Raw genomic sequence first — 17,785 nt, forward strand, 5'->3', positions numbered from 1 at the left:
TACATGTATTTTATATCAATACCATATACAGCTGGACAAAATCTCAATCTCTTTAAAAATAGTTGTATTTAAAAAAAAAAACACTAAAAAACTCTTATATAACAGTAAAAAAAGGTTTTAAACAAGACAATTAAATAATATTATAATATTGAAATAAAGAAATGTATGATTGCCATTGAGACAACTATCCACCAAAGACCAACAGATACAGATGATAACAATTAGTGTAATAAAATTTTTTTGCAATTTTTGAATTTAATACAAGAATTGAAATTGAATCAACTTACTGATTTTTCAAATGTTACTACTTGTTACTTTGCTGTTCTTTGATTTAAAATTCTTCTTATGAAAAGTTTAAGTAATTCAAATATCTGTTCTGAATTTTCATACTGTCTTTTTATACAAAATCTTTCATATTAAATTGTATCTATTGTTTATATGATAACTTTTAAATTCTTTATATTTCAGATTGAAGTTTTAAAGAAAAAATTAGAAAAACGAAGAATAAAAATTTCCAAGGTTACAGAGAGGTATATACAACAAGCCATAAAGGGCCCTTAAATATGACTTGTGTAAAACCATTGAAACTGGAAAACCAACATTCTAATCTATTTAAAAAATGAGAAACGAGAAACATTTATGAACCACATCAACAAAAGACAACCACTGAACATCAGGTTCCTGACTTAGGACATAAGTCCACTAGATGAAGAATGAGACAGCAATTCTCCTGTTACTATTTACAGATAAAACGTTCTAAAATATATACAATTGAAACTATGTACACTTGACTGCTGTCTATGGTGTTTAATTCTGAGATATTGGATTACTTAGTCATATATATCAATGTTCATTTTATAATTTCATTATCAAAGCAGCAGCATTATAAAGGAAGTTTAATATTCTGATTTCTATGCAATATTGTATGACAATTTTGAAATGAAAATGTTTTTGCTTAAGACAAAACAATATTTATAAAAAGATATTTTTTTTTGTAGTTATGTATCTTATTTTGACCAGTATTGTGAATTTGATGCATTTATTACTCCTCCTGACCCATCAAATCCATGGATCTCAGACTATATAGATTTCTGGGAACAGGAAAAAACAGTGTAAGTCAAGTTAGAAAGTTCAGTAGTGAATGATTTGTGAAATGCATGGGAAGGATTATAGAAAATCGGTGTGTGGGTTTTGGAGATTTTGTTTTAGGGCAAGAGGGCTTCTGCAGCACCTTCAATCTTAAAAGTCATAACCCAGTACTTATGAAAATGAAAGAGCATAACTAGAAGCATGTTAAAATAAGAGTAGATTGGCTGGTCTAATGTTTGATCTATGATTGAGATGTAAAGCAAATATTCCAGACATCAAAATGTTGTAATGCAGGGAATTTGATTCAAGATTTTAAAAATATCATATTGACACTGACAATGAAATTCCATTTTTTACTCTCAATTGATACTTCCCACAATGTAAAAGTGTTTGATGTTTATGTTTTAGTTAGCTTGGATCCGTTATTAGTGAGACTGAGTGTTATGATAGAGAAAGCATGTTTGAATTATCAAAAAAAAACAAAGATGATGTAAAACTGGGCATTTGTATTTTTGGCAATTTATTATTACGCACCATAAGTTTTATTTCCCACTTACAATTCTGAAAGCTATGCAATTGGTAAAATATACTCAGTATTTTATTATTTAGCACACAATATTACAAAATGTCTTTATACTTGTAATTTAGATATTTCTAGTGATCATGATCAATCCCCTTATTGTAACCCATACTTTTGATAGCTAAACATATGAAGGAAATAATGTTTCGATTGTTTCTTAATACCCAGTATTGTAGCTTAATAATTAGAAGTTTATATTATTTTGTAGCAACCCTCGTGATATACCACAACGCAGAGTAAAAAGATGGGCTTTTTCTATAGAAGAACTACTTTGTGATCCTGCTGGGAAGGAACAATTTAGTAAATTCTTAGATAAAGAATTCAGTGGGGAAAATTTAAAGTAAGTAATGGCACACAATTATGTATAATTGGCCACATTTATAGAACTTCAAATTTTGAAACTCCATTATTAGCATTAGTTGATGGACCAAAGGCAATGGAAGTACAGAATTTAGCATTACATGTATTAGTTTAAGTTGATGGACCAAAGGCAATGGAAGTACAGAATTTAGCATTACATGTATTAGTATTAGTTGATGGACCAAAGGCAATGGAAGTACAGAATTTAGCATTATTAGTATTAGTTGATGGACCAAAGGCAATGGAAGTACAGAATTTAGCATTATTAGTATTAGTTGATGGACCAAAGGCAATGGAAGTACAGAATTTAGCATTATTAGTATTAGTTGATGGACCAAAGGCAATGGAAGTACAGAATTTAGCATTATTAGTATTAGTTGATGGACCAAAGGCAATGGAAGTACAGAATTTAGCAACACACAAAAGAACTCACATTAAATGCATTGATACATTTGTAGTGAATTAAAAAAATAATCTGAAAATGTAATGCTTATGAATCAGACTGATACAGGTTAGGTACTTATATGGAAATTATATGTAACAATCTATATTTATCAAAGTTGCTTATCATAATCGATAAAAGAGTATGTTTAAATGATTTTATTTTCAAGAAAAATGATACAATGAAATTGCAAATTAGATAATTGTTACACATGTACCGTATTTGACTTTTAACAAATTTATATGTACTGAGTTAAACAGTGTTCCTAAATAGATACTTATTTATTTACTTGCAGATTTTGGTTAGCATGTCAAGATTTAAAATGTCTACCTATTAGAGAAGTAAATTTTAAAGTTACTGAAATATTTTCGTAAGTAGACTTCAACTTATGAAAAAAAACTATGTTCTGACTCCTGAGCTGACTATTGTGAACTGTACTTTTATAAAAAAATAGTAAAACAATGAATAAAATCTGATGAGAGATATATATCAATAAAACAGCTAATGAACGGCTTTTCACATTATCACCAGGTTTTCACAACATGATAGTCCATGAAAATAATGTTTACACTATGAAAGTGCTACTGATTTTTTTATTTTGGGGAAAATATAATAAATTTGAGCTTGTCTTTAAAAATTCCCAAATATGTGTCCACATACATATGATTTTCATCAAAATTATAGTATTATTATTAAGACTGAACTTTATAAAGCTTTACAAAATAAAACATGTCAAAACAAGGTAAAACAATTTTTAACAAAGAGAAACATCAGTCAGCATACTTTCGTCAATCTGTTTTTATATCTTCTCTGTAAGTATGTAGTATTGTTGACATTGTTCAAAATGTTTACTGCTTTATCATTTTGAATATATAAAGAGTTAAAAAAATCAAATGATATGTGTATCAACCCACGACTAGAATTAGCTTCCAGACTAATTCCTTTCATTGGACAACATTTTAAAGTGAAATTTATTTATTTTCAGAGAATTTTTAGCTCCAGGTGCTCATAATCCAGTTAATGTAGAAGGTCGCATATCAGAATTAGTACGAGGTCGAATAGAAAATCATGTGGATAGATACTGTTTTGAAGAAGCTCAGGTAATGCATGACCATTATTTAGATAGAAATACCTATGTTCACATCACAAAGTTCATGTTCAAATATGTCTAGTTAGAATTGAGATAGAACCAATCTGAACAATTTCTTTTCTCTCTCAGTAAGTCAGGATTGTTGTTAGCCCTTGATTAACTTAAATTTAATCACCTGTTTCAAAACATAAGGTCTGACATCTCATGTTCAATTTATGCTGTAAACTTTTAGAATTGTATTGTTCAACTAAAATGTATTTCATCTTTGTGCTATATTCTTTATAAAAAGTCTATTTAGTCGAAAATTTACATGTAGATTCCTACTAAAATTCAGAGTTGATGCTCCCTATTGTGCTAAGGGGGATAACTCAAGTATAAATATTTATTCAGGAGTATTGCAGTTGTCATATAAACAATTTATCTCATGAAAGAGAAAAAAAAACATGATATAAGTAAACAGGCTAATGATGATGAATTATTTCAAAGAACTTTTGGTGATAATTGGAAAAATTTGAGATAATTTTTTTTTTTTATTGATTCACATATGATTGTTTATTCTTTTGAAAGCCAAAATTAAAAAAAATATCATGAAAAATATGGAAAACAGACTTTTGAAGGAAAAAAGAAGGAATTTGTTCACTATTCAGATAGAAATGCTTTTAAAAATATAAGCTGTGTATTGTATCCAGTATGTCTTTTTTCCTTATGTAGTCAAGCAAAGGATTATGGTTTTGTTTTAATTAATACTTGTAATCTGGTTTAAACTTTGATAAATGTCTTCAATAATAGACAAAATAGTCATATTATTCATCTGAAAATTTTCTTATTGTCAATTTTTTTTCATTTCTGATGCATACAAAAGCTTTAAAAAAATCGGATTTTATATATTTGATTCCTAAGCCGATCAAGGAACTGTTTAGATAAAAAATAAACAATTTTGCCAAATTTTGAATTTTTACTGAAGAAAGTTTTAACTATATGAGAAATAGTTGTAGCAACTCCTGAAAATTAAATATGGCTTGATATCAAAACTATTTGAAGGCCATTCCCCCTAGGTCATGGTCCAGTGACTTTAAATTTATCAACAATGTTGCTGTCCATCAGCTTGTCTTAAAAAAAACCAACTCAAATCTCTGTGTCTCAAAATTTTATTGTATAATTAATGATCAATTATATATTAATAAAGTTTTGCTTCTTATTTCAGGACCATATATTTAAATTAATGAAAAGTGATAGTTACAGTCGATACCTTCGCTCAGATATGTACAAAGAATTTCTAAGTGGGACACGGAAAAAAGTAAGATTACTTCCAGCAATCAGCAACTTTTCCGCCTTCAAGCACACCTGACACTTATTTGATTTTGTTTACACTTTTGTTGTCAATATCTTTCTGCTTGTGATACATGTACAGTATTTATTTTGAAGGGGTTCATCAGGGAAATACTCTAAAAATTTTCAAATTTTAACTTAAAGGAGAAACTTTCAGTTTGCTTTGCATTATCCTTATTTCAAGCTTTTTGCTTCTTAATATACAAACATGTAAAAAAGAACTGCAAAAAACACCTTTCATGAAAATTGGACCAAATCTTTCTGATAACATTCCCATGAGAGTTTCATTATTTCTTCCATCAGGTCACATGTTCATTCTTTGATTTATGATTGGTTGTTTTTATTACTTGTTCAATATTACAGTTTAAAGACTAAGATTATTTATAATTGGCTTGAACAGTTCATTAAAAATTCTACAAATTTATCATGTAAAAAGCTCAGATTGTCAAAAAAAAGTAATTGTGTTTTTAAAAATAAGTTAGGCTATCAAAAGTTCTATGTACTGTAAATTCAGAAATAATTGTGATGTTATTACAATTGCGAAAAATGCGAGAAGGTTATTTTCGCAATAATTTAAACTCACATTTTGATTTTTTTTATATGAATTTAACAGAATTTTTTCTCAATAACGCAAAAATTAAAATTGCATGTAAGTATAAAATGACAAAATTGCAATAATAAATGCACGCGGTAATTTCTGAATTTACAGTATTCCTAGGAACATCACAATATCCCTGGTGAACTTCCCTGTTTATAAGGCATTCATTTTGTACACATGTATGTTACACAGAATTATTTTATGTGTAAATGATTGGCACAGTCTTTCATGTACTGCACAACAATGTGATATATAAGCAAAATATTTTTCAGTGTTAGTTAATAGTTTTATGAACATAGAATTGTAATGACAATATGAAATATCAAATTTCTTTGAAATATATAAAACATTTTTTTTAAACAAGCCTAAAGATTTGGTAGTGTTCTTTGGCCAGTATAGAAGTCTGAGCATCCATTTTATTAAATAACTGAGTTCATCTATTAAAATGGTGGACTAAAACAAGATTATGTTTAGAAAAATATACCCTACACAAAAGAACATTTTATATAGCATAAGTATTAAATGAATTAAGAGAATATGTTTTTTTGATTTGTTATGAGTTTTTGTTTTTGGAGAGAAACGAATGGAGAAGTGCTTTTTTCTTTTGATTTTACTTATATTACATTTTTAATCACCAATTTTTCTTTTTTAATATTTTGATTACAATTGTAGCAGTTTTAATAACTGTTACAATGGTCCTGTTTTATAGCTTGAATTTAAAAAAAAGCATTTGATATTTGAGTGAACATAATACAAATATAGTAGCAAAATCTGCATTTATTAACCAATGTTGTCATTCTTATTTTTGCTGTTGTTTTGTAAATATGATATTAACCAGTAATTTTTTTTGAAAAAAAAAATCAAAATAAATTTGTTATTTTCACTTGTGTGAAAAGATAATGAACAAAGTTATATCTAACTGTTGCAAACCGATAAATGTTATATTTAGGATCCCAATTCTTTATTTGTTCATTAAATACTAAACTTAAAATTAACAAAGTTTTTCAATTTTTGTTATCTTTACCATAGAATTTCAAAGTATTATTTTTGAAAAATTTGTTCAATAAGATTTAAAAGATGACAAAACAATTTAAAACTGAATTTTTTTATGATTTTTTTTTTTATTGAAAAGTTAAACTTTCTGCTGTTAATTTTTCTGTTGCAAAAATAATTTTGTGGCCGTTTTCTGGAGCTTGTATTTGCACCTATAAGTTATAACATTGAGGTTAACATTAACATTACGTTTTAAGTAGTTTTTACATCTCAATGTTTTTCAATCTAAAATTCGAATTACCAAACAGAGTTGATCAGTGTTGTGTATTGTTGATGATTTAACTTTCTCCCGTATGCTTTACACGTATTTTATTCATGTAGTTAGTACACAAACAGTTGTATTTATTTCATAGTATTTTTTATTTTAAAGCCTTTGCAGGGTTCAAGGGCATGCATATTCATTTATGAGTTCATTTTGTAAATACAGTTAGAATTAACATTGAGTGATTGAAAGACACAGGCTGGCTCTGTGATTTTCACAATGAATGTACTGATTGTTTATTGAAATTGTAACCTTATTACCCAGTTTTTTCTTGGTATCTTTTGTACTATAATTGATGTAAATTTTATAGGGGAATCAATAGTTTTGAGTTTTCATTGTCATGTGAAGCCCAGAGAGTTGACATATGATGCTGCAAGTTTTGCAATTAATACAGATTTTCGATACTGCTATTGTTCCTTGATAATTAGGTAAAGTTAGTTGACAAAGAAAATAACTACTAAAACAGTAAATTTTAAACCTTACAAAAAAGATTCGATAATATTTAGTACCCATAATTTGTGGCATTTTATCCAGGTGTCACATTCTCATAGGGTTTTAGCTCACAATGCCAAAAGAGGTAGTGTTTGATTTTGAGGAACTCACCACTGAGTGTTGGTTAAATAAAAATAAAAAATGGAATTCAAAGGGAATTAATGTCTAATTACTTGATTTTACTTGGTTTTACCCCTGATCAACCAAGAGAATCAGCTTATATTGTGTAAATCTCTAATGGTCCTCTTTCAGTCTTACCTAATAACCAGTATAACTGACATTACTATATATAAATGTAAAATGTTAAACTATAATTACATGTGTTTTATGCCTAGGGATAAAATGCTATTTCTGTTTTAGTGCTCTGTCTTGCCATTTATTTCTTATAGTCTTAATTTTCTGTGTATTTTCATTTTTGTATTACCTTTCAGTATACCAATATATTGGCTTCTTGGGTTAATGTCAGTTAGATGCTACTGAGTTACAGTTCTTTTGTTTGTTTGTTTTTTATAAGCTGTTTAATTGTTCTCTTATATCTTCAGCTGGTAAAATGGTCAGAAATATATAATACCAGATAAACTTGTTTTACTTATTTTGGCTCTCAAGATGGCTGGAGGTCATTAGATTGGTCTTATGTGCAATATAAGTGATGCTGAGCTATCCTTTAGTCTAATGTAGGCTTAAACCATGTTCATACATAACCCTAAATAGATTGGTCTTATGTGCAATATAAGTAATGCTGAGCTATCCTTTTGTAGAATGTAGGCTTAAACCATGTTCATACATAATCCTAACTAGTAGCCTTTTTAACGAGATATTTACTTTATGCAATTTATAGTAGCTTTTAAAATTAGTCAGATTTTTTAGATCTCACTTGTTGTAAATGAATTGGTTGATATTTTTGTTCTTTTATTTTATTTAATTTTACAATTTAAATTATTTTATTGTGTTCAGCAGTGCAATATTTATATTTAGATTGTTGTTTGTTATCAATGTTTATGTGTATTTTGTTGTTTATTCAGTTTTCACAAAAGGATACGTTAATGAAATAATTAGGGTTGTATTGATTTAATATCTTGCCTCAAATTTGATTCCCTGATTTTAACATTAGGAAAAAACACTGCTCCTAAATTGATAAACTGTTGACGTCTTCTACCTTTGAAGAAAGGTGATGACTATTTTGTGGCCAGAATTATTAAAGATAAAAAGTACGGATATAACACTTATTTACTATTAATTTATAATGTACCCTGATATATCCATTTTTTCCCCTGAAACATTCATATGAAATAAACTGAAATAATTATAAATAATTATGATATTATGTAGATATATTTGCTCACAATTTTTTCCAATTTTCTTTATTTTTTTGTCCATCTTCTGCTTCAGTATTATTTTATGCTATTATTTTAACTGGTAACAATTCCTTGGCACTCTTTTATTACATACTTTTGTAACCTTTCATACCTGTCAACTCAATTTTTTTTCTAGAATGTTTAATCCATGACATGGCAAGTTTTAAGATTTTTTTCAATCAAGGAAATGATAAAAACAATCAGAGATCATACTTTTGGTTCTTGTCACCAATGTTTTGATATTTACAAATGAAGTCTTTACAGAAAGTCATCATTCCTATGTACAACTCTTGTAGGAGGGGGTCGGAGTGGTTCTGATCCCGAAATCCTGGGCTTAAAAACATGAAGTCCTGAGGTCCTGAATTCAAAGAAATTTAAATCCAGACATCCCGAAATTTGAATAAAGAATTTCCTGATCCTGAATGGATCAATTCCAAAAAGGGTCCATCTTGAAATCCCGAGTTTAAAAACGCCTGATCCAGAAGTCCCAAAAACAGTTCTACCCTATCCCATTATAGGTCAAATGCTATTAACTTTCTTTCTGTAACTGTAGGTAAGATAGATCAGCAATCATTTTACATTATAAATGGTGGAGTCTTAATTAGATCCAATAGTAAACTTTAAGTGTAGCGACTAAGTGAGTTTCTGAATGACATTAAGTAATTTAGTATATAGAATCATTGTAAGCTTCCTGACCAATGCAGTAACAGGTCAAATATATTAGGTCCAGGAAATTATCATCTGTACATGTCTGAATTACAAGTGTAACTATACTTTTGATTATTCACATCTAGTATACTTTATACTTTTCAAGCTACAGTCAGCTATACCATTGAAATACCTCCATTTTGATAACTTCGATCTTATGAACTTGAACATATTATTTAGTCATAATAATTTATAAAGGCAGCCTTTTCCTCTGTTATCTTTTGTGTTGAGAAAGTCATTGTTGACAGGTATGAATAAAACTAATGTAGTACTCATAGTTTTGTTGCTACAATTAAAAGGGTACATATTTTATCTCTTTAGGTCACATCTAGGCGATCAACAACTGCCCTAATTTCTAATTTCATCCTTTATTCTAGAAAACTCAAAATAGGGCTTTATTTATGCGATAAGTGTTGACATGATGCTATAGATGAACATATTAAAAGTGCATCTAACTGCCATACAATCTTTTTGAAAATGCACATTTGAGATCTTTTATAAATCCATATTAGGTATGATGTTATTGATGTGTTGGTTATTATTATATCCTTGCATTTTTAGTTCGATGATTGTACTGTAGCAGAGATTAAGGCCAATAATTAACACTTTACGAATGATTTTCTAATAAACACAATGATTTTAGTGAAATCTGTTTATCTTGTATTTGAGGTAATATTCTCGTTTAGAAAGGAATTTTCCCACAAGGTAGATTGGTGGTATAAGTAAAGTTAATAGTTTCAAATAGTTTTGGCCCTTTAACATCTAATATGTCTTTTTTTGGCATGATATTAAAAAGTATAAAGTAAAATGTGCATGCATTCATTCAAAACTTTTTCTTTAGAGTTGAAAATTTAATAAGATAAAAGAACAGTTCAAAACTCAACCAGTGATGCTATCTGATAGGGAGAGGGAATAGGGGTGCATTGATAAATAAACAAAATAGTTAAAAACAATTTAAAATGTTTTCTTTTTTTCTGTCTCACAGACGAGATCCATTATACCAAAGTTACCCAGTTTAAACATAGGAGGCAACCTAGGAGGACAGTGATTGCATAGATGCTGCATTCTGCTTTCTTTTCTTGGTATCCCATCATGCCATTCCTGCACTTCCTGTACAACCTGGTATCCTATCCTGCTATATCACCACTTTCTGTAGAGCATGGTATCCTATCATGCCATACCTGCACTTCCTGTACAACCTGGTATCCTATCCTGCTAATCACCACTTTCTGTAGAGCATGGTATCCCATCATGATATTTATTGCACTTCCTATCTTCACTTTTAAAACTGTTTGTTACTCTTTGTAAAGTGATTTTTGTTAAAGGATTAAATACATATTTTCCACTTTATAAGAGAAATAATTTTTCAAGTTTGCTTTTTCACAAGAATTCTTCTCTCTTCAAATTTATAATTACAGATATATAAAAAGTTGTCTTCATAAATAGATTCATTCATAGAACTAATGCATATAATGTGAAGAATCACAGCCTTTTTTTCAATACAAACATATTTTTTTTTTACTAATGAATTGATTCAGAGTTTCGAACACTTGTGAAAATGCTACTTAAATATCTGTACATGTATTTGCACACTTATCTCTCATACTTTGATAAAGATTGCCTCATTTATACTAAATTTATGCTCAAAAACAGGCCCTTTAATTGGATTTAATAAATATTCTTTTTATATCTATACCTTTTTTTTTTAAAACTAATTAATAAAATCTGGTCTGTTAGATGAACATGTTTTAGAGTTTTCTTTCTGGTGGACTAAGCCAAGAATCAAAATTACCCCTGAAGAATGTTTTGTATAGAGATAAATGAGCTGTCTTAGAGATGATTTTTTTTTTTATCTTTGCTTACTCAAATTCAAATTAAACTATGGCTACTTATTAAAGCCAGTTTTAACCTCAGCAAGGGAACTCTACTTTGTATTATTTATATATTGTTACATAAATCTATAAATTAGTTGTTTAATCCAGTTCATTTTTATATTTGTTCATGTATTGTATTTGTTTACCTGCTTTGTTTGTAAACCTGCTTTTCCTTAGATATTTCTTCAATATATGCCTTTTACCTATAAAATTACTGAAGTTTTAAAGGATATTTCTTACAAGATACTCATCTTGTCTTGGCATGTTTTACGACATGTAAAATAATTTTTCTACAAGCCATTGTACAAATACTAAGTATACAAATAATTATTTGCTTCATTTGTATAGTTTACGAATTAAGTCTTCTGTTATCTCATGTGTTGTGCTAATGATGAACTTTAACGTTTACGTCTATACATCACAGTTCATTTTTATGCCTTGTTGGTTTTCCTCTTTAAAATGCTAAAAGTTAAATAGTGCCAAGGTTTGATAGCAGGATATAAATTATGTAAGTTCTTTTTAAAAAAAGTAAAATTATTTTCTACCCCTACAAAACATGAGGAAAACTGACTTAACCTTGGTTTATGACTTGTTTCTAAAGGTCATTCAAAAGAATGGGATATTTAAGAACATAGCCCATGAACAGTTTATAGATTAAGACATCTGCTGTATGAACTTAAATCTCAATTACTTAGTAGTTCTACACATGTAGTTTTTTCAATTTATTTTTGCTGCTTTGAGAGGAAAAACTGAATTAGAATGACATTTTATCTATAACTATTGTGATTCCCTCAAGATGTTAAGTTATAGCCCTGTCTCATTTATTTCATTTAGATCTGATATTAAAAATCACATCAATTTTAATTATATCTATATGTATATATTAGTTATAATTTAATGATTTGTTGCATATTATGGATGACAACTATATAGACAACTTTCTTAAAATGTATGAAGATGTTGAATTTGTGTAAGAATAACCAGTTAACATATTTGTTCTTTTAAGCTCCCCTAATACACCATGCTAGAGCTTTTGTCATCACCTTGTATCATTTGTCATGTATCTAATAACATATATCACTAAGATAAAAGATCCAAGCTTCATAAGAATATTTTTTGACTAGGACTTGTTATTTTCCTAACCATCCAATATTCGAGATTGTGACTGCTGATCATAATGTTTTCTAACAAGAAATAATGCTGTATTTGAACAGCTTCATCTAAGAAAAGGGCTTATAAAAAAAGATTATTGTGCTGGTTTAAGAAGAATTAGGAATTTGGAAGTAGAAATTAAATTCTACATAATGTGCTCTGACAAGCATAACTTTGCATGGGGCTTTATTGGCAGTACATGTAAACTGTGTGTTTTTGGAAGTTACATAGTCCCTGTAAAGATTAGAGTACTTACCATTACATATTGATGACCATAAGTTGTTAGGATCTAAAATTGGTGGTTTTGATGCCAACCTAAAATCAAGATATCCACCATTGTTAATAATCTATTACTTGAGATTTTTAGTTCATCAGGGAAGACCTTACAACCAATGTCAAGATATAGGACAGCAATAAATAGGCTGTTCTTTTGATGTAATGATTATTTCTAAGTACCTCATCGAATATTTGTCTCATTGAAATCCAATTGATGTTATTTCTTCTAAATATATGTACTTAAAGTAGATACACATGAAAGACAATGTGAGGAAACATTAATGAGACAAAATATATAATTGTAGAATTAGGCAGGTAAAACTATATGCCAACCTCTATATCTTCCAAAGTGAAGATATGTTGAAACTGTCTTTTGGAAAAATTTATATTATTCATGGATAATTCTGTGCAGACCCTACCTCAGATTTAAAGCATAGGTATCTATCAGAATTTTAAGTTAGGTGATTATATCCTTTTCATTTTACCTTTTTCCTCTCCCTTAAAATTCATTATCCAATGCTGCTTTCAACATATGACTTCTTGATGACTTGTGACCAACAATTAGTTTGTCAGGTAAACTTATGTTTAATAATCATTCTTAATTCACTGCAGTCAAATAATGCTGTGTCCTGCTAAGTCCTTTACTTTTAGTGTAATTTTGATAATGTTGTGCTTGAGTTTCAAATGAATCGTAAAAGACGACATTGATTTGGGACTAATTGCTGAATCCTAAATCATAAAGCTGTGCATAGAAAATTATACAAGCTTTTTGCAACAATTTTGTTCTTTCCTTTAAAACATTGACTCGTATAAGTTGGTCAATCACAGGCCCTTTATAACCTATAGTATTTTTTCTTTATAAAGCTAACCATTGTTATAGAATTGATTGTTACCAAGTGAAGTTTGTAAATAGATTTTTATCTCATTTAAGAAAAAACTTCTAAAATTTTACATGTTGGGTTTTGTGTCCATAGATATATGGAATTTGCATAATACTATGTATAATACAATGATTAATTAAAAGATATGAAAAATGTGTCGTGTTGAAGTTTTCATTTGTAAATGTGATTAAGATTAAAGATTTATACTTACTAAAATGAGACTGTTCGGGTTTAGTGGTAGTACTTCGCTGAAGTGAATCATAGAAAGACATGTCTAATTTAAAACTGTTACTATACTGAATAAAGACGTTATGCATACAAAGCATGATGATCATATGACGTTACAATACGTTAAGTTAACAATAAGAGCTGCATAAGTTTATGTCTCTGTATTTATGTATTGGGGGTTATTCGAAATAGAGACCTTTCAAAATGAGTGTAAAGATAAATTAATTGATAATAAACAGTACTTGATTTCTAAGTCCTCTACATGCACATGAGTTCATCTTCAATGCCCTGGACTGTTGCTTGTCTTTTGTTTTTTTTCTATCTACTCCATGATTTTCTCATGCTTTCTGTCATGCGGATCACAGTGTTTCTCTTGGTCTTTCTCTCTTTGTCTAAACGTCTGATCTCCAAAGAAGAGCTATCCTTATTATATGATTTTTGTCATTCTTTAAAACACAAACAATCAATTTTCAATCGCTTTCTTTAATTTGAACTATTATATCTCTTTAATGATAGCTTATATTTTAAATCTTTATTACTTAACGTTTTTATTACTCTCTAAGACTGGACTCAATAAATCAACACCGTTTGAATTTTGTAAATCGAAAAAGATGCTAATTCCATATCGGTCCAAGTTGACAGAACGTCTTTCTGGTTTTGATGACTCATGCTATTATATCCATTGAACTATGATAGTTAAAACCTCAAAAACTCTCATTTTAGTGTAATGCATGGTTTAAAAGATTTGTCATTCAGACTTGTTGCCTTATTCTATCCTACAATGATATTAATACAGAAAGAACTGTTTATAAGTTTAACTGTCTCTCTGGTATCTTTCACCCCTCTTTAAATTCAGTGTTGAGGTTGAATTTTGCATATTAATTCGACATGATGATAATAGGCATATTTCCTCATGCACATGTCAGTGATATTGAGGAAAGAAGAGGTTAAATGATGCATCCTGGTATCACTTCAGACTACTTTGAATGTGGTGCATTGCGTTCCATTGGGTAGAACATATCATCCTGATTGAATAAGAAGATGATGTTGAGAATTTTATCATTACTTTAAACATGATGTCCATGTCAAGGCGTACAAGATGCTTTCTAGACGTCAACATTCTCTTTTCAATTGCACATAGGAAGCCTTTTGCAGGTCAAACGTAGAAATGTACCAAACCAGGTGTTCCAGTTAGCTGAGTTTTTCTTGTCTCCTTTTGCCAGCTTTACCATTAGCTCCTTTCACAGTTTTAAAGTACAACCTCCCATATTCTGCTAATAACTGAGTATAGTACTGATTATGTTTTTTCTATATCAAACTTCAGGAGTTCTGCACTGATGTTGTCTACCTCAGCTGATTTTCCTATTTTTTTTTTAACTCGCTTAATGCATTTACTTAATGCTATTGTAATTTGATGTATTTCAATTTTCTTTTCCCTGGATTCATGATCTCACCAGTATTGCCAACTAGTGCTGGTTTGTTTTATAGTTTGCTATTTATTTTGTAAGCTTAGTTAAATTTGAATCGCGTTTTGTGATCTCCAAGACGAGAAAGTTGTTTGCCCTTCTATTATGCTAAGGGTTTCGACCACCTTTCTCAGTTAAGTTTAATTTTTCAAAGTAGAACATATGGGATTTTTTACAGACACATATTCCATTTATTATTGATAAGTATGTGGTCAACACATAACGTACAATTTGATTGCAAAAACTATTTCCTTACATGAGTAAGCCACACGTATCTTTGCATAATGATTACCAACAGTTATCAAAAAAGTTTAAGTGTTTCAAACATTTTTTGCCTCGATGATGAAGATTTAATGGTAGAAATATTCATCTAGGGCAGACATATTGGTACTGCGTATTGTTAATATTATCACAAAACATACACTATGGTGTTGTACTTAAAGGGCAAAAAATAAAGGCAACAGAAGTATACCGCTGCTCAAAACTCATAAATCCATGGACAAAAAACAAACGATTGTAGGTTGTGGTATAATTTAGTCCTTTTTCCAGCTTTACTGTTAGGTGCTTAACAGTGTCATCTTGGAATATTTCGAGTTGAATTGTCTCTTTATAGGTTTCTGATGAATTTGTGGCCATTCTAGACGAACCCTTTTGCATCTTAATTTAAGAGTATTGCAACTCCCTCACGGTTATTGTTGTCTGTTTGTCTTCAGTATCTTTGTTTCAACCGTATCTGTGACAACCGCCCTGCATGGTTGTCCATCTTCATTTGCTTACACCTAGTATTAAGTCAAATAAAAAAAAAATCCGATTAAAATTCTTATCGGAAAGTCCCTAAGCAAATGGCAAATGACAAAATCAAAAGCTCAACAAATCCAACGAATGGATAACAACTGTCACATTTCTGACGCGGTACAGGCATTTTCTTATATAGAAAATGGTAGATTAATATAGACTTTTATTTACTAGCATACTGATGTAACAATTCTTTTCATCGACTTGTGTTGTTTCATCTTTCTCATACATGTTCCATAAATTCCTTTCTGAAAATTGGGTTTTTTGTTGTTGCCGTAAACGTTCACAGTTTGTATTTCTTGTACTATTTCTGAACATATGCATAGTATCACTGTATGATTAAAGTAGCAACTTGAAGGTTCGTTTCTTGGGGTTTCTGTTGCTTTACTTTGAAGTTATGTCAATTTTCTGCTTTTTTCAATCATGATTGCTTTGATAGTCTTCTAGATATTGAGTTCGCACGCGATCTGTTGCAATGTAAACTGGCTGTCTTTATACTCCCATATTTTACCCGAAGTTTAACACGGACTACCTTGATTAAAGACGTACCTATTGTTTTCATTGATTAATATGTTCTCGTCCTAAAAAATCATTAAAGGTTTACATTTATGAGAAACAATAGAGATAGATGACTGTGGTTTTTTTTTGTTAAGCATGGGGTGTAACAGTTTGAGGCTTTGAGTAAATAATGACGTTGAAAATCAAGGGAGTTTGCTAATCGACCTTCAATACATACCAACCTGCCAGGAAAAAGAGCACACGGATAAAATACATCTACTGAAATGAACGTATTAAAAGTGTGGCCAACATCTTTTTCTTCTCAAAACTGATTAAGCTAACTGTAATAACAAATACTTTAATTTTGTACAAAATAAGCGATTTGGTGTCACGATATCACAGAAGCATGGGTTCGAATCCCGGCGAGGGAAGAACCAAAAATTTGCGAAAGCAAATTAACAGATCTAACATTGTTGGGTTGATGTTTAGACGAGTTGTATATAAATTGTAGGACTTATACACCCATACACACAACTTGAGATCATAAACAGATGTTGCTAAAATATGCCTTTCAGAATAGCGCTTCTTTCTAAATGTTCACATCAATTGATAGATGTAAACAGATATTTGAATTTGGTATGGTATAAATGTATAAACATAAGTGCTCGCGATCTTTTTTTGGAAAACGGATAAAAAACAGATAAAACAAAGCATTACACACAAAACAAATAACCGAACAGCCGCACATCAAGCAAATCCAGCAATCCATGTTGCAAATGCCTCTCTCGACAGTTGCATGGAACACACGAATGCAGATCAGCAGTTGTGGAAATATATTTAAAAAAAATCAGTCCTAGAGAGCAAAGCGATGCTCACAGGAAAAAAATAACTTCATTGATATTTTAAGAAGGCAATTTTACAAACAATTGATTAAGTACATAATCTGCCGCTTTATGTTGTATATTAATAAGTAAACACCCAGTATATTTTACTATTTCTATCATATACCCTCACTTGAATTATAACATTAGGAATATAAGTTAATGACAACTCATTGGGAGCAGTTTTCTTAAGTTAATATTTAGATTTAGGTCTTTTTTTAAAATAACATGGGTTCTGACTGGTAATTTTAATCGTAATTTTTAAGTTACATTGGCTTTCAAATTATTTGTGCATGATATTTATTTGGAGTTAAGACTAAACATGTAATATACCCGTGTTAAAAGATATTAATAATTGTCTATTTTTATGTTTTAA

The 17,785-nt window shown here is 29.5% G+C and overlaps 1 protein-coding gene across 3 annotated transcripts in view; it reads left to right on the forward strand.

Moving 5' to 3' along the window:
* The window catches only part of LOC134712220 (regulator of G-protein signaling 7-like), an 85,389-nt gene that overhangs the window by 65,239 nt on the left and 2,365 nt on the right, over positions 1-17,785 (forward strand). For 2 of the 3 annotated variants that reach the window (XM_063573548.1, XM_063573550.1), the window contains exons 10-15: positions 469-530; positions 999-1,112; positions 1,878-2,009; positions 2,767-2,841; positions 3,457-3,571; positions 4,766-8,000. In XM_063573548.1, coding sequence (XP_063429618.1) covers positions 469-530; positions 999-1,112; positions 1,878-2,009; positions 2,767-2,841; positions 3,457-3,571; positions 4,766-4,909 — 642 coding nt within the window. In that variant the 3' untranslated portion in view covers positions 4,910-8,000. Of the gene's footprint in view, positions 1-468; positions 531-998; positions 1,113-1,877; positions 2,010-2,766; positions 2,842-3,456; positions 3,572-4,765; positions 8,001-17,785 lie in introns of those variants that run through there. The other variant, XM_063573549.1, reaches the window with a different exon arrangement.

Source organism: Mytilus trossulus, chromosome 3, assembly GCF_036588685.1.
Source record: "Mytilus trossulus isolate FHL-02 chromosome 3, PNRI_Mtr1.1.1.hap1, whole genome shotgun sequence".
Taxonomy (NCBI): domain Eukaryota; kingdom Metazoa; phylum Mollusca; class Bivalvia; order Mytilida; family Mytilidae; genus Mytilus; species Mytilus trossulus.